General features: G+C 36.6%; 2 protein-coding genes across 7 annotated transcripts in view; one reads left to right on the top strand and one right to left on the bottom strand.

The window, feature by feature from the left end:
• Positions 1-6,315: 6,315 nt before the first annotated feature.
• Positions 6,316-16,228, top strand: RLIG1 (RNA 5'-phosphate and 3'-OH ligase 1). Its single transcript, XM_005910927.3, has 7 exons — positions 6,316-6,583; positions 7,633-7,750; positions 10,755-10,850; positions 11,725-11,841; positions 13,358-13,555; positions 14,549-14,718; positions 16,006-16,228. Exons 1-7 carry the CDS (start codon positions 6,494-6,496, stop codon positions 16,192-16,194), a joined length of 978 nt encoding a protein of 325 aa, XP_005910989.1. The 5' UTR covers positions 6,316-6,493; the 3' UTR covers positions 16,195-16,228.
• A 709-nt stretch (positions 16,229-16,937) lies between these two features.
• The window catches only part of CEP290 (centrosomal protein 290), a 95,226-nt gene continuing 93,880 nt past the window's right edge, over positions 16,938-18,283 (bottom strand). For 5 of the 6 annotated variants that reach the window (XM_070370952.1, XM_070370951.1, XM_070370949.1 and 2 more), the window contains exons 52-53: positions 18,073-18,152; positions 16,938-17,168 (exon numbers count right to left, since the gene is read on the bottom strand). In XM_070370952.1, the coding sequence (XP_070227053.1) occupies positions 16,938-17,168; positions 18,073-18,152 (311 nt within the window). Of the gene's footprint in view, positions 17,169-18,072; positions 18,153-18,283 lie in introns of those variants that run through there. The other variant, XR_011464254.1, reaches the window with a different exon arrangement.

The raw sequence follows: 18,283 nt of genomic DNA, 5'->3' as shown, positions 1-18,283 counted from the left end.
GTGTCTAAATCTGCAAAGTGGATCTAAACATTTTCCCTCTCTCCATAATGAGCACACTGTGTCACTGCCAAGGGCCTCTTCACAGTGTCGGAATCGGCACTGGGAACCCTGAAAGAAAAAAGTAGACAGTGTAGAAAAGTCAATATATGAACGTCAGTGTTTAACAGTAGATTACTAATCAACTGAATAAAGTATGAGATCAAAGTAAAATTAAAAAACACTACAAATCCAAGACCGTCAAGTCTAAATTTTAGCGAAGTATCAAATTTTAGTGAGACTGATAAAATAATCTAATGATTAAACAGTACATTCCATAAGTCACTGATAAAATTCTCGTAGTGTCTGGAAAATCCCATGGATGGTGGAAGCTGGTAGGCTACAGTCCATGGGGCTGCAAAGAGTTGGACACGACTGAGCAACTTCACAAGGATAAATATATAAAAGGTCAGTGACACTCTTGATCACAGTCTAATGACAAAGGGATCTAATTTTCCTTATGAAAGCCAGAATTATTTCTAAGAATCATCACCCATATTCTAATTGTGGAGATTATCTCTATTAATCATAACTTTTATTAGATAATTGTTCTCTTACTCAGATTAGGCACATACTGTTAAGTGTGCTTATAGAGGGAAAGTGAACAGAGTTTAAACTTTTTTATTGTGGAATTTTAAATATTTAGCACATTGTACTAAGTTATATACACATATATATTTATACATTTACATCATTATATCTCAACAAAAGCAGATGTGGATTATTTGAATGGGCTGCTATTTTTTGCTTATCTTATGTCTTTTACACATAGATCAACAGCTGGGAAAATTGTAGGTCATTGTCTTTTTTTCAGCAGAGGGGTGGGTGACATAGAACAAAAGCAAACATATCCTATTAAGCTCATCCCTTTTTTGACAGGTTTCAGGGTTGTTCCTTATTTTTTTCCCCCACCTTCTTACTGTCTGTCTTCACTCTCTCTCCCTTTTAAGGTGGCTCTGTAGATCTCATAGACCTAGATAGCAGGCAGAAACCAGATAAACCAGTATCTGAATGCCCGACTCTGTTTTGCCCATAATCACAAAATCAATCCATTACTCACTCTCTGTGCCTCAGTTTCCTCATCTGTAAAAATGGAATAAAATGCCCTTCTCACATACTGTTGTAAAAATTATGGGAGATAAGGTAATGTGATTGCTATTACTATTTTTATTTTTTTCATTTAATTATTTATTGATAACTTAGAATTTGAGGATATAGCAGTGAAACTGACAAAACTCTCTGCCCACACGGAACATAAATTCTATTATTTATCATCATCCCAGGGTTTAATCTTAAGGTAACAGGTAATAGAAGTGGATCTAATTCTTACAGTCTAAGAGGCTGACTCTATTCAGTTATCCTAGCAGAGATGAAATGCTTCAAACCAGACACAGCACGTCTTTCACTGGGTTCATTCTGACATGAACATGAAGCTCCAAACATTGGATTTCTACATTTATTTGGCTTCATTGAGATCCACTAATCCAAATCACTTAGACATTTTTTTTTCCCATTTTAACTTTATAAACTTGAATTCTTGTTTGGCCAGTTTGTATTATTTTTTGCCTTTTCCATGATATTAATTATTTACTATTACTTTGACAGAGGAAAATTCAATAATTTCATTAAAAAATTCCAAAAGAGGGAATCAATTAGATTTATTAAGCTGAGTTTGATAGTGAACCTGAATTTAACTATTTGAATATATATGACTGGAATCACATTAACCAAAATATCATATGCTTTAACATTAGTAATTTGATGTTTCAAGGAGCCATAATATAGGCAAAAATGCCACATGAGGATTAAAAAGCCATAGGCTCGTAACTGGCAGATAGAAGGAGAGTTTCAGATAATTTTAAATATTACCAGATCTCCTCAGAGAAACTCAACATATCAAAAATACATGATAAGGCTTTACTTCATATTTTAACTATGTACAATATTTTGTGGGAAAATAGTAAATTTTTACTCAGCAATACAAATAAACTGTTGCCATATTTTCCTTCATTCTACTAAAAAGCTTAAGCATGTGGAATATGTACCATAAGTTGTACAATATTTACCTTTATGCATGTGGAATTAAAAAAGAAATAGCAGTCATTCCCAACTTCTGCCATTTTCAACTCTCTTGCTGCTAATCCAATGTTTTTTAATATAAGAATTGCAGGAATGCAAATATAAGAACTATCAGTGTGTAAGGGGAAAAAGAATTTCTTTTCCACAGTCTTTCAGGCTATCAGTAGTATTCCTTTAAAACTGACTTCCTGTTGACAGTCTATTACACAATAGATAATTCTTAAAGAAATTTAAATTAGAAGATACCTTCTCTAGCTTTGCAGAAACGTTGAAAGTGGTTGCTAGTAAGCACACAAACTCAAACTTCCAGAATTTTCCTCATTGTTACCTAATTCATTATTTGCTCATCATAAATGACGTCATATCTAACTGTAGGCTAGTTTACCTTAGTGAATACTGTACAGTATTTCTGTTACTCAGTTTAGTTATTGACCGGAAAAAGCTAATACAAATAAAACAGTATATTTTATCCTTCAATGTTCTGATTAAATATGGAATATAAACTAGTTCATACTTTCATAATTAAGAAGTATTAAATATTTTACAAGTTAATTATTTTCTAGACTCATTTCTATGTATGATTTGAAAATAAAACAAATTTTTATATAAGTAAATATGCTATATTTATTTTAAGATGAAAACAAAATTATGTACTCACCACTATCCACTGATTTGGGAAAAAAACCATTCAGATTGGGATATTTAATAATACCTGAAAATAAGTTGGACTACTTATTCATCTTGTAGCTATAGTCCATTCACTCTTCATCCATCATTAAAAGGGAAATAGATTCTTCCTATAGCACTAAGTTTCCAGATGCTTGCAAATTTTGAGAATTTGTTGAAAGCAAAGTGAAGTACTCCGATTCCCAGAATGAGACATTTCAATCAGCAGTTATTGAGATCTTTCTTCATCTTAGTATCTTTACTAAAAACTAGAACCTAGAAGAAATTAATAAAAATATTCATAGTAGGTAATTTAGGAGATGCCATAGAGATGAGAAATTACAATAGATCAACATGTATTTTTAAATACCTTTGTACTTTTAATTGGAAATTTACAAGATCAAGACATATATTCATTTTGATATTTGGCAAAACCAATACAATAGTGTAAAGTTTAAAAATAAAATTAAATTAAATTAAAAAAAGACATATTCACTTTGGTTAAGTGAAACAGACTAAGTTGGTATGAACTTGAGTACACTGCTTTAGAATAAAAATCTAGAAAGTATGCTAAAATTTATAAAGAATTATAATTGTAAATAAGGGAAAATAATAAAGTCAAAAATAAAAAACAAGAGCCATGCAGCATTGAAAGTAAATGAAGTAGAAAATAAAGACTTAACTTAAATCCTTGAAAATATTAGCAATTATATATAGAAAAATCGAATATCTCAACTTTTGTTTTGCCCTACCTTCTAATTTCTAGAATAATAATGCACCCATCTCAAGCACATAGCTTACTGGGAGAAACACCCCTAAGAAACAGCTTTAAGTAGTCTTTGCCTCCAGATAAACTTCCTCTTCACATATGAACTTACAGCTAGCTGCATTGCACTATTATCAAATACTTTGGTAATCACTATTACCAAACACCATTATTGCATGATTGCATTAACATCACGATTAAAGCCATTGTGAGAATCCATGTTTTACATAGGAGAAAAGCTGAAAAAATGCTTTACCTCTTGAAATTAGTTTTGAACAACTATGTTCCATTAGAAACAGCAAAAACACAAAAACCCACAAGGGGATTTTTTTTTTTTTTGTCATTGTAAATAGATCTGTGAATTTTGGTAGTCTTTAGCATGCCTGGAGCCCTAATTTCCTCTTCTTTTTTTCCAATTCTCTTTTCCTTCCCTTTCTTTCTTTTTACCCTCTCCCCCACCTTTTCCTTATTCTCTTCATTTCTTAACTGTTGTGAAATTCCTTCTAGTTTTTTAGGGAAAGCTATGACCATACCCAGGATGACTTTTCTCTCTGTAATGAGTAAAGCAGAGTTATGAGAAATTTGCATGCACTACTCAGGGTAGGCCTGCAAATTTTGTTTTTTGAGTGTGTTGGCCAAGGTATACTCTGCACTGTATACTTCATTTTCGGTTCATGTCAGAACACTAACACATTAGAGAAAAAAAGTCTTTCTTCCAGATTGTGAAATCCTGTAACACCACTTTTAAATACTGGGGCTGGTAATCAGTCCTTGCTGGCTCTTCAGACTTATGAAAATCAAAGGGGCGGGCTGCTGATTGTCAGAGTGGGAGTCCAGACTGTGAGTGTGAATTGCACCAGTGGCTCCCCTTAGTGTTGGACTACCTCGTTTCTGCTGGAGGCTTTACTCCAGGCACTGATGAAATCAAAGTATTAGAAATAGAGCGCTTCTTAAAACATGGTTTAGCTTTGCTGCTACTTTCAAACAGCAAGTGGAATATTTTGGAAGGTGATCTTCAGAAATGATAGAAGGTTGGACCTAAAAGATTCTCTGGCAGTTTGGGAAATGGCAGTTGCAAGTTTTAGGAGTTATTTCATTGTTGTCTCCTTGAGTTCCATGAAACAAGCTCTCCGTTTGGGACTCCTGTGGAGGAACAAAAAGTCCCTGGTTTTTGACTACGCAATGTTAAGGACTTTCCGATCTCAGGATCTCACATTAGGTGTTTTCAGCCACCGCCCCCCGCCACCTCCCCCCCCCCCCCGCCCCGCCCCGCCCCCATCCCGAGGCCCTTTTTTATTTATTTTTCCTATGAGAAAGTCAAAGATAGTAAAAGAAAAAGTAAATACTTTTGTATGGCAGATCTCTTCTTCCCTCCCTCCCCTCTAAATCCAGCAATCAAAAAACAGTGACTTTTTTTGAGGGATATTTTATTCTTTGGGAATTCCCTTATACATAGATACCTCCAAGTGTAATACAGTAGTTTAATCTTCTGAGAGCTAAATCAGGAAAATGCTGGGAACTTTCATGCCTACAGATAAAACAACTATAGAAATGAGACTCGGGCTTTGTCAAAGCACCTAAAAGATGGCAGTAATCAAAAGTCCCTATTCCGGACTACTTGCTTCAGTGAGAAAGGGTACTATTACTAAAAGTTTACTTTTTCAGCCGTTTGATTGTTATTACTTACCCTCCGAAATTCTTTTGAGAAGTCAGAGCTGTTTTCAGCTCTGCAGTTGATTGCTGACAAGTACTCAAGCCATTCTGTTGGAGCTCATACTTAACTAAGGTAAGTGAGATTCCTATGAAAAAAATGAGACTGAAATCTGGTTGTTGGTATTCCAGTGGTTTGGAATTGGTCTAATACTAAACTTTGCACTCACTCTGGAAAACAAAACAAAACAAAACACCAGAACCAACTTCGACCATATTATGCCTTACAATGAGTTTGAGCAAACTCTGGGAGTCAGTGATGGACAGGGAGGCCTGGCGTGCTGCAGTCCGTGGGGTCGCATGATCGGACACGACTGAGAGACTGAACTAAACTGAACTGATGCCTCACAACAAGGCGTAATCCAAACGGTAATTTTCTTTCTTTTTTTGGCCCCAGATATTTTAATTGTAGCGTTTTCTAACATTTTTTCCTGGGAAATTACTTTTCATTTCGTTTTGAGATGTCCCCGGATATTTCTAAGCTTCTACAGTGCTTTCCTGGAGAAGGCAATGGCACCCCACTCCAGTACTCTTGGCCTGGAAAATCCCATGGACGGAGGAGCCTGGTGGGCTGCAGTCCATGGGGTCGCCAAGAGTCGGACACGACTAAGCAACTTCACTTTCACTTTTCACTTTCATGCATTGGAGAAGGAAATGGCACCCCACTCCACTACTCTTGCCTGGAGAATCCCAGGGACGGTGGAGCCTGGTGGGCTGCCGTCTATGGGGTCGCACAGAGTCGGACACGACTGAAGTGACTTCGCAGTAGCAGCACAGTGCTTTCCCCAGGAAAATATTAAAGGGAACAAGTAAATCTGTTTCATCAAAATGATGTTAAGTAGCCACCTGAAATAGTTCATTACTTATCGCTTGATAACATTTAATTTTCATAAATATCATCGGCTAGTAATACACACACACCAGAAACGGATAAAACCAGAAACGGATCTATTTTCACGGTCATCAGAACCCCGAGGGACGCTCTCGAGAGCGCACACGAAGGTACCTCGGCTTCCGCACTACAACTCCCAGAAGGCTCCGCGGCCAGGAGGCCGTTTCCGGGCGTGCGTCCCCGTCCTACGCTCGGAACCGGGGAAATGGGGAGCGGTGCTACCTGGCCAGCTCGCGGCGTGTTCGCGACTTGAGTACGCGGCTGACCGCTCTGAACGCTCCCCTGGTCAGGACCCGGCGCTGCTCGGAAGGGCCCTCTCCAATAGCACTGCTTGAGGACCGACCATGAGGCGCTTGGGGTCGGTGCAGCGGAAAATGCCGTGTGTGTTTGTGACGGAGGTGAAAGAGGAGCCTTCCACCAAAAGGGAGCATCAGGTACCAAGGAGCACTGGGCCCGCGGGGCGGCCGCGGGTGGGTTCCTCCCCGCGACGCGGGCTGCATTTGAACCCGCGAGCGCTTCCAGGCGCCGTAGAGCCGCCCTGCAGCCCGGGGGTCTCTCTGCAGGGTTCGCTCCGGCGGCCTAGGGTACAGGTCTTCCTTCAGATTAAAGTGTCGTAGACTGTAAAGACTGTAAAACGGTGGCATAGTCTTTCTCAGAAGTGAAAATGAATCACGAAGTTCGTTGGAACTTTTTTTTCCTCCATTCTTGATGCTCTTTTGGCTTCCTGACAATAAGCAAATCATAAATTAAAAACGCAGTTTACTACTGATAAAGCTGAAAGGGTGCCCGTGTTTCTCCTTTGCACTTAACGTACTTAACATTGTATTATGCATTTTATGACTGTTGTCTCCTTCCTTAAAATAAACGTTCCACCGAAGGCAGGTGCCATTTGACCTCTATCCTAGTGTTGAGGCCAGTGCTTAACCCTTAGGAGGCTTTTAGCAAATGATTATCAAGTAAATGAACACACGTAACACTTGAGCTAGGCATACAGCTCTGCATAGGATATGATTCCTGGTGTCAAGCTCATTATGGTGGATAAAGAAACATGTGAATACAGTTGGTCTGTGAACAATGCCAGGATTCGGGGTCCGATCCCCTGAAATCCGAGTATAACTTGTGGCTGGCCCTCATATTCAAGTTTCCTCCGTAACGAGGCTTCTGCATCCAGGATTCAACCAACTGTGTGTAGTACTGCAGGATTTCCTATTGAAAAAAAAATTGCGTGTGAATGGTCCCATGCAGTTCAAACCCCTGTTGGTGGAGTCAACTGTACTTAACAAATCTCGGTGGACAAACATGTATTGCTGTGATAGCATAGAAGAGGAGGAGATGATTTGTAAGAACTTTACAGGAGAAATATTTTGAAGGATAAACTGGTGGTCATACCTTGGAACTAGGGAAATTAAAAACTTCCAGGTGAGAGCATGTAGAAGGCATAGAGGCTGTTTATCTTAAACCAGTTTTCTTTTTCTCTTTTAAGCCATTTAAAGTTTTGGCAACTGAAACTTTAAGTCACAAGGCATTAGATGCAGATATACACAATGCAATTCCAACAGAAAAAGTGGATGGAACATGTTGTTATGTTACTAACTACAAAGGTAAAATAAAACTGTACTACAAATATTTATTTTTCTTAATCACTTAAACTGTATATATCTGAAGTGCTCTTCATAAACCCTTGGAAACCTAAGTATAATGGGAAGATAATAAAGTCACAATCACTGTACCATTGTATCTTTCTCTTGGGGGAAGAAAGGAAGATAACTTAATATTTACTTAATACTGATTAAGGGCCAGACAGTATGATAAATGCTTTATGTGTTATCCTTATCTATCTGCACAATAAGCCTCTCCTGTTTCACTGAAACAGAAACCAAAGCTCAGAGAACATAAATAATTTGTTTGAAACCATTTAATTAATGAAGGCTCAACTGGTAATAGGACCCAGGTTTATGTGACCCTAAAGCTTGTTCTTATTCTGCTGAGCCCAGTGCTAATTCAGTTGTTTTATTACTGTTGCCAGTGTCTCTAATTTGTTTCATTTTAATGTACTTTAAAAGAGATAGAAACTCAAATCAAAATTGTCAACTATGTTATGGAAAAAAATGCATTGAAAAGACAGAAATAATCTTTGTGCTTTTTTTCTAGATATTGAAATTACTTCTCACTTCCAGCAAGAGAAATAAAAGTTAAATGCTTATTGGATACATTCTTCATAATAGGAAGTCTCTTCTGAAGTGCACCTTTTTTCCTTGTGGTGTGCTGATGTTCACATAACATAGAATTCCCTGTTAGTCCTTTTTAAGTGTGCACTTCAGTGTGCTGCGCAGTTCCCATTGTTGTGCTGCTGTCAACACCATCCGTCTTCAAAACTCTTTTCATCTTGCAAAACTGAAACTTCACACCTTTTAAATAACAGCCTCCCACCTTGTTGCACACACTGCTTTGTTTCTAGGATTTTGACTAGGTAACTCACGTACGTGGAGTCATTTGGTGACTGGCTTATTTCACTTAGCATATTGCCCTTAAGATTCCTTCGTGTTGTAGTGCATGTCAGAATTGCCTTCCTTTATAAAAGGGTGAATGCCACATGTTTGTGTATACCACATAATTGCGTGCATACTGTTCATCCATCCGTGTGTGCTAGGTGGGACTATTAGCTGTCGTGAGCCGTGCTATGAACATGGTACACAGGTCTCTCTTAGAATCCCTCCTTTCGGTCTTCAGGGTATATATCCCAAAGTGGAATGGCTACTGTAACTCTTTTTTGTTTTTTTTGAGGCACTGTCATACTCTTTTTTGTAGCAAGTGCACTGTTGTGTTCCTACCAGGAGTATAGAAGAGTTCCAGCTTTTCCATATCCTCACCAGCACTTGTTATTTTCTGTTTTTTTGATAGTAGCCATCTTAATGGGTGTGCAATGCATTTTTTATGTTTATTTTTAAAAAGAACAAAAGGTTTGTTCAACAGAAATGACAGTGTAGTTTTAATCTGGTTCTTCATATTATTTATTGGTATAGCTAATAAGTAATGTAGAATGCCTTACCCAAACTGTAATCAATAATTTTTCAAATAGCTGATTTATATATTTGAAGAAACAAAGTTTTCTTTAGGGTTTTATATTTATATTATGGGCTTCCCAGGTAGCACTAGTGGTAATGAACCCTCCTTCCAATGTAGGAGACATAAGCGAAGTGGGTTCCATCCCTGGGTCAGGAAGATTTCCCTGGAGGAGGGCCAGGCAACCCACTCCAGTATTCTTGCCTGAAGAATCCCATGGACAGAGGAGCCTGGGAGGCTACAGTGCACAGGGTTACAAAGAGTGAGACATGACCAAAGCGACTTAGCACACAGGCACATATTTATATTAAGAAACTTAAGTATGCATCACATTGTGTGATTACTATCAATATAATGGTGGCAGTTAAACAAAATTGGATTGCTAAAGAACACTTAGAGAACCCAGAGTGACAGTGCTTGTAAATCCACAGTTAATTACAGGTACAGGATAGGCGAGGCAGTAAGGGCATTGAAAGGATGCACATCACAACCAAAGTCTCTCTCAGAGTGAAGGGTCTGTTGCTGCTGCTAAGTCACATCAGTCGTGTCCGACTCTGCGGCCCCATAGATGGCAGCCCACCAGACTCCTGTCCCTGGGATTCTCCAGGCAAGAACACTGGAGTGGGTTGCCATTTCCTTCTCCAATGCATGAAAGGGAAAAGTGAAAGTGAAGTCGCTCAGTCGTGTCTGACTCTTCACGACCCCATTGACTGTAGCCGGCCAGGCTCCTGTGTCCATAGGATTTCCCAGGCAAAAGTACTGGAGTGGGGTGCCATTGCCTTCTCCGAAGGGTCTGATGAGACCTGGTGAAAGCGTCTATGGTCCTCCCCTGATGCCTCCCCTACCTTCCTGACAAATCTAGAAAAGACAAACTTTTTAAAATTAGGGACCACCGCTGATGTAGGCAGAGAACACCTCAGAAACAGAGAATCTGAAATGCAGTCTCAGCTGGGGATTTTTATATTTTGCTGGTCATGAAGGCATCTTCCTGCTAAGTAACCAGCCTCAGCAGCAGCCCCGCAGGAGGCTCACTGAGACCAAGTGCAACTCCTTAGTCTCACTGTTGTCGAGAAAAAATGCTGGTATGTTTTTTCGTACGTAAAAGTTTCAGGGGAAACGTCTGAGACCCCCGACTGCAAAGCATCACTGTAAATCAGTGTTCCATGCCTTGGCCCAGGGGTCAGAGCCATGTGAAACAACTAGCTTCACTCCACGTTTTGGGGGTTAACCCTCATAGCATAATTTAACATAGTTACATTTTAGAGCAGGTGTGAGTACAATTTCTGGTTATGTTTCCGTTAGCAGAGAGATAGCTTCAGTTTCTCGCGACTGCTAGTTTCTCGTATGTCTGTGGGATGATGTCCTTACTGAAATGGTCAAATTTGTTTTGTTTGTTATCCTGCATATTTCTCTTTGTCTTTTGGGTTGTTTCTCTTAGAGGAAATGACCCTGCGTTTATTGAAAAAGGTTATACTGAAATGTCTTTCAAGCTAAATTTTATTGTTTGCCTCTTAAACTTTTTTTTTCTTTATTATTTTTTAGGTCAGCCATACCTTTGGGCTCGGCTAGATAGGAAACCTAACAAATTAGCTGAGAAAAGATTTAAAAATTTTCTACATTCAAAACAAAACTCGAAAGGTTCGTGGGTCCTTTTTTTTTTTATTAAAGTTATTCATGATTTAAGTTGAAATTTTTGTCTTATTTCTTGCTGTGGTGTTCTATACATTATATCCTTCTTTACAGTTTAAGCACTTTGGGAAAAGAAAAAAATTACAACTGAGTATCTTTTTATGTAAAAGCATATTCTTGAAAAAGATTTCAAAATATTTTCCTAACATTTCTGTGACTCTTCATTGTAGTTTGTCAGTTTGATTAAAACATACAAGTTACTATGAGTGACACATTTGGTTATTAATAGTTTTATGTTACATTCCTCTAAGTAGATATATACGTACTTTGGCCACCTCATGCGAAGAGTTGACTCACTGGAAAAGACTGATGCTGGGAGGGATTGGGGGCAGGAGGAAAAGGGGGCGACGGGATGAGATGGCTGGATGGCATCACCGACTCGATGGACGTGAGTTTGAGTGAACCTTGGGAGTTGGTGATGGACAGGGAGGCCTGGCGTGCTGCGATTCATGGGGTCGCAAAGAGTCAGACACGACTGGACTGAACTGAACTGAATACATGTATCATTATATATCCACTCATATATATAACTTTATATATTTGTATTCATAGTGCATTAAAAATTCACCATAAATCTATACATACTGTAACATTGGCTGCTTTAATTAGACTGTTAACTTACTGTTACAGATGGTGGGTTCAAAATTGAAAATTTGAAGTGTTAGTAGCTTAACCCTGAGAAATGTGGTGGTGGTAATGAATGGAGACTAATTAATATGGTACCTGATTTGATGGGACTCATTAGTTGTTCCCACTTCGAATTTGTTCAGTGTTTTATAGTGTTTAAAGTGTCACCACACATAAGATTATTTAATTCTTTTAGAATTTTTTTGGAATGTTGAGGAGGACTTCAAACCTGTTCCAGAGTGCTGGATACCAGCGAAGGAAATAGAACAGATAAATGGGAATCCGATGCCTGATGAAAATGGACACATTCCTGGTATTACTAGATCTCTTCTAAGATACAATTTTGTGTTTACTAGTAAAAAGAATAAGATACATGCAATTGGAAATTATAGAATATAATTTTAATATGGTGGTTCATGGTATTTATACCAAAGATGTTTCATATCAAGACTGTCCTTTCAGTTTTAGAATATTTTCTCAGATGGACAGTTTACTACCTCTGGTCTATAAAAATTAATAAAGCATTGAGTTTGGGAATAGCCTTGAAGTACTGTCAGGATAGATGGTATGATCGATTAAATCATATTAAGCCTTTACTTTTTAGACTGAAGATAACAATATGCATATGTTTCAAGTACCTATAATGTGCAAAGTATTCTTAGATTTTAATAATATAAAAATGAAGATCAGAACCCTTATCCTTGATGATCTTGTAGACAGTAGGAAAAAAAGTCTACCAATAATAGTATGATTTAAGAACTAGAAGGAAATAATGCACAAGGTACAGTTGGAGAAAAGAGGAAGAATTCCTAGTTCAACCTTGGTGGTTAGTAGAGTCATCTAAGGAGAATGGACATTAATCCTGAAGCTCAAGAGCCAGGAAGTTAGTTGGCAAGGGAAGAGAGGTTAGCTTAGGCAAACTCCTACAAAGGGGAGAGGTCATGGCATCTTTCGGAAATTTTAAATAACACCTTACTGTGGCTGGAATGTTTATAACTTGAGTTATAAAAGTAGAGGCTGGAGATGTGTAATGGGGTCACATCTTAAATGGCTTTGTATTCTATCTGGATGGCATCACCGACTTTGTGAAGTTTGTGAAGAACTTTGTGAAGTTTATCCTAAAGATGACTATTAAGCAGCGATACAGCAGAACTAAATATAAATTCTTGAAATAGAACTGTGGTAAAAGTGGGGTAGGGAGTTGGAGATAGTAGACTAGTGAAGAGCTTATTACAGTAGTCTGGATGAATAATGAATACCAAAGATGTGATGGTCATAATAGTGTTTATGCCATAGTTTGGAGTTTTTTTTTTTTGGTAAGGAATTCTCTACAACAAAGAAGCCTAATCTGGCAACAGGAGTTAGGAAGGGAATAGCATTTGATAAATGTAGAATCCATACATTGTTCAATAAATACCAGAACAATACAATAAATTGTGGAACAATTGCATCTGTCTGTTGTCCCTGAAACTGGAGAGGAGGTAGAGAGAAAACTGAAAAAAGGTTTTAGTGCTGTGTCTTAGAATGGTGCTCAGTTCTTATTGAAAATATGAATTTTCTTTTAAAAGAATTCTGGGTACTCTGTAGTAAATAATCAAACAGGTTAATTCCTCCGCAGAATCCAGAGACCTTATGATTAGAAAGAGAGGATGATTTACAAAGTAGCAAAACTGTTAACATCTCCACTGATGTTGAATGATACCTTTGTGTGATAGAACATCCAGAAAATTGGCGACAGAAATTAAAATTACCATAGTCTTAATCCAGAGAAAAACAATGCAAAAAAACAAAACAAAACAAAACCCCTCACTTGTTTCTTTAAATGACAGGTTGGGTCCCAGTGGAGAAAAACAGCAAACAGCACTGCTGGCATTCGTCCGTAGTCGATTACGAGTCTGAGATCGCCCTGGTCCTGAGGCATCATCCTGATGACCCTGGGCTTTTGGAAATCAGTGCAGTGCCGCTCTCAGATCTTCTAGAACAAACACTGGAGCTTATAGGAACCAATATTAATGGAAATCCTTATGGTGAGTAAAGCCTTTTTCTTATTTAGTTACAGTAGTTATTTATAAAGAAAACTTCCTAGGTTCAACTGAAAGAAATACACACTATAGGAGTGACTGATAAACTTGGAATTATTTGTTTTTTTAGATTCCCTTTTTTAGTGAAATCATACCGTATTTGTCTGTTATTTCACTTAGTATAATATCCTTTAGGTTTATACATGTCACAATTGACAGGATTTCATTCTTTTTTTATGCCTAATGTTCCATTTTCTGTATGTGTACCCTATATCTTTATCCATTCATGGTGAGGTAATTAGTTTAATTATAACAGGTAAGAGTAAAATAAATAAAAGAATTAGCAATGAATATCGTAAGAAGCATCAGAATATATACCATGATTATTTGAGTACAAGTCCTGAGGGCACTATGGAGTATTGTTGACAGGCAAATGAAGACAGACCCAAGGTCATTAAAGCTATAATAACAAAATCCAATATAGCGATCAGAAGCAGATTGATTAGCAGGTGAAAAGAAGCTAAGACAGTAACTGTGCAAGTTACCAGATACAGCGTGGCCATTTGACAAACACTGAATGATTGTGGCCACTGGTGTAGAGCAGTGGTTGGTGGACTTTTTTCTAAAAGGCTACATAGTAAATATTTAGTTTTGGGGGGGCATATCTCTCAAAGATCGTAGACAGTGCTTAAATGAATGGGTTGGCTGTGTTCCATTGGAACAATTTACAAAAATAGGCATTTGGCTGGATTTGGTCTGAAGGTTAAAGTTTGCCAATTCCTGGTATAGAGCACTTGAAGTAGAATTTAGACTTAGTGGGATAAAGTGCCAACTTGTGAGTGAAGGCAGTTGTAATATATTTCTCTTCAAGGAATTAGACTTTTTGGTAAATTTATCCCCTCAGTGTTTTAAGAGGCTTTTTTTTTTACTTGGAGAGAGAAATTTTCTAATTCTTTTTGAAACTTCTGAATGGCTAATGGCAAATTTTTATGATTTTAGGGTTAGGAAGCAAAAAGCATCCATTACATCTTCTTATACCACATGGAGCGTTTCAAATAAGAAATCTACCTACCTTGAAGCACAGTGATCTGTTGTCCTGGTTTGATGGTTGCAGAGAGGGTAAAATTGAAGGAATAGTATGGCATTGCAGTGATGGTTGTTTAATCAAGGTAATGGCAGAAAATAATGTTCCTGAAACAAAGTAGAAGTGGCACTGCAGTACTCTACAAATTCCAGCAGTTCTGATATGCAATAATGTCTTCATCAAATTGCAGTAATTCTGATACTCAGTAATGTCTTCATCTCACGTGCCACAATCTTTATACGATAACATTGTTTCCCAGTATGCGTTCTGTGGGGCTTTGGTTCTTCCAGATGTGCTTCAGAATTAGTGATGAAAACATCTGGAAGACCCTACATACTACATATTCCTTCTTGGAAATTCATGTTGAACGTATGTGTTCTCTGAATCATCTGTACTATAATGACCTCACGTGAAAGCATTTCTCAAACTTGCTTGATTATAGAATTTGTTAAGAGAGTGCCAAGGTGACAGTTAATATGTACAGAATAAATTATTTTACACTTTTTGCCCTTTCTGTGTCCTGGACTTGTCTATTTAATTTCACATAGGTTCACACTGTAATGTTCAAAACTGGAACTAATCCAGTTTGGACCAACCCAGACTCCAAACAATTAACTGAAGCCAAAAACTTAGAAATCATTTTTAACACCTCTGTCCATCACTTCATACATCTAATTATCAGTTCTGAAAGATTCTCATCTGTTGTATCTGTGTACTTCTCAACAACCAATGGGCTGTTAATTTTAATTTAAACCAAGACTCATGCTTGAATTATTTTATCACAATCCCAAGCATTATCTTTCAGTCTTATTCCTGTCCTGTCTTTACAAATGAATGAGAATACTGTTCCCCTGCCTAGTGACATTTAAGATTTTTCATGATCTAGCACCTGCTAAAATTTCTAGAACTCTCCACTTTCATCTTTCAAACATACACATTGTGTATGTTCTTAACTAAATGCAACCAGAGCAAAAAGCACTATTCTATCACATGTTATTCCCTTTGGTTAGAATGACTTCTACCCACATTTTTCAACTGGCTACCTTCTGTATTTAGCAACAGACTCTGTTATTCATTACCATTTTTATGGAGCCCCTGATTATGTTCCTGGAATGTTTCCAGGTGCTGAAAGTACAGGGTTAACAAAACAGTGTCTCTGCCTTCATGAAGCTTACATTCTAATGGGGAAGACAGACAATAAGCAAGTAAATATATACTATGTCAGGAGGAAAACATCTATTAAAAAAAAAAGGGTAAGATGAAGTGGAACCTTAAATAACTCCCAGTGGCTGGGAAATAGTAGGCACTCAAAAGATTTGTAAGTGAGCAAAAATAATATAGGCTAAAGCTAACTTTTTTTTTTTTTTTTCAGGTCCATCGCCACCATCTTGGTTTATGTTGGCCGATCCCAGATACTTATATGAATTCAAAACCAGTTATTATCAACATGAATCTGAACAAATATGAGTATGCCTTTGATGCTAAGTGTTTATTTAATCATTTTTCAAAAATAGACAATCAGAAATTTGGTAGGCTCAAAGATATAATACTTACTGTATAAACTGGAAGTGCAATTAAAAACCAGCTTCATTGTTGTTCTGTTTTAATGTTGAATACTCTGCCATGTTTATAAGGTAAAAATGTCTCAGTTTCAGTTTATTATTCAGTGTCTTAATATAGCAGCATGTCTTTTAGCATTTGAAGCAATCAATTTTCCAGTTGCAAATATCTATTCAAAATTTTATTTAGAAACAGCAAATGAATTTTAACCTCTGGAAGTAAAAATATAATAATAAGCTCTCCACTTTGTACAAAGGTTGGATTCGGTCCATTGTACGTGGGTAGTTTAAAAGACAAACCAACAATTTTGGACCATTACTTTAAAAATTAAATAATTTACACTGAATTTAAAATTGCTAGACATTTAACAAAACATATGGCTCAACTTAATAACATTTATATACACATAATTTGAGAATCTTAACACATATATAAATATGTAAGTATACATAAAACCCCAGTTTTAAATGTTTAAAAAAATTAGTACATTATAAATGTATAAAAATTTACCATAGCTCATTGCCTATTTGACAGACATAACTTATACTAACAGTCTTCAAAAATATACTTTTCTAATATGTTGAAATTTTCATATAATTTTATTTACTAAAAATTCCAATTTAAGTAAAGCTATGAGGTATTGGGAAGGAAATCATGTAGGTCAAACTTGCTTGATTTCCAGATGGAATTTTAACTTACAAAGTTAGTAAATAGTTAAATAAAACTATTGTTAGAGATGGCCTTTTAGTATATGGGGAAATTAACAGGATTTTCCTGCTCATCTTCAAACTGTTCAGAAGCAGCAACAGGACTAGTTAATTCAACTCCAAATTGTTCAGAAAGTTTTTTTAACTTCTCTTCTAAGAGAATATTTTTCTTCACTTCTTCTTTGTAGTTATACTTCAGATCTTCAATTTCTTCAAAAAATGATGGATCAAAATTTTCCAGTTCTTTTTTCAGCTTTTTTATTTCCTCCTAATAAGAATATATTATCTTTTAAAGGTATACACAGGAAAAAAATACATTCTTTAGGTATGAACTAAAGAGAATGAATTACAAACATGAAAGCCAAAGAAACTTGAACAGTCAAATATAAGGCAGAAGTCAAATTATTCTCTTAAGTTATATCCTAGTCTGGCACTATAATTTATCAACTATTAAATCAGAGGGGATTTAATCTTTCCCCAAAAGAATATTAAGATGTTCTCAGTGTGAGGCAGTCAAAAAACTTGGTTATTCACAACACTGAAGTTATTCTGGTTACAATTCTTTGGTTTAGGCTTCATTTGTATTTTCTTTACAAGTATCTAATTTTTAATGAATAATGGTCACCTGTTATATTTATGATCATGGAAACTGTATGGCTTCTGCCTGGCTAAAAGTAAGCATCTGGTAAAGAAACAATTTGAGCTTTAATGACCAGGTAGAATAGCCAGTGAGCACTAGTTAATTTTCATATTTATGTTCTTTCATTGTGTTTAGAGTATGAAAGAGAAAAGCATATCAAATATCTTTATGTGAACTATTTCTGAAAAGAATTTAAAAAAGAGAAAGACACTATTCCCAATGTGACCCAAAACTTAGGAAAATATTAAAATAATGAGCTATATTTGTGACAATTAAAAATAATTAACTCTCTAAACAATCCCATTTGTTCTGTCTCAATTTTTTGGTAGTTCTCTATAATATTTTTAATATTTTAAGTCAGACGAATATAAAAACCTTAATGTCAAGGTTTAAATGTAAGTATAAAACGTGATTCCAGGAATATTTAGGATACATAGTTAAAACTCAGAGATGGTGATCATAAAAATAGTTTTCAACAGCTGTTTTCACAAAACATGTATAATACGATAATTAGATATAATTAAATACTTGCCTTCAAATGCTGCTTTTCCATGTCTGAGGTTCTGAGCTGTGTCTCTAGATCTTTGATCTTTTCCATTAGGTGATCAGGATCTGCCCCCACAAAGTGAAAATTAGACTAAGCTTTTTCCCACTCTGAGTTCAAGATAATGGACTTATTTTAGAAGAGAAAGAAGAAACTTATGGAACTAGAGCCTGGAAAATGTGGCCTTTTATAGCTGAAA

Source organism: Bos mutus, chromosome 5, assembly GCF_027580195.1.
Source record: "Bos mutus isolate GX-2022 chromosome 5, NWIPB_WYAK_1.1, whole genome shotgun sequence".
In the NCBI taxonomy this organism is placed as follows: Eukaryota; Metazoa; Chordata; class Mammalia; order Artiodactyla; family Bovidae; genus Bos; species Bos mutus.
The sequence above is the reverse complement of the archived record's forward strand: the minus strand, read 5'-3'. Positions and strand labels throughout refer to the sequence as shown.

Bases quoted from the DNA above. Each gene is read 5' to 3' on its own strand.
- RLIG1 (XM_005910927.3), top strand. From the start codon at position 6,494: ATGAGGCGCTTGGGGTCGGTGCAGCGGAAAATGCCGTGTGTGTTTGTG. The intron at 10,851-11,724 runs GTTCGTGGGTCC...TAATTCTTTTAG, and splicing joins TTCAAAACAAAACTCGAAAG to AATTTTTTTGGAATGTTGAG. The intron at 11,842-13,357 runs GTATTACTAGAT...TTTAAATGACAG, and splicing joins TGAAAATGGACACATTCCTG to GTTGGGTCCCAGTGGAGAAA.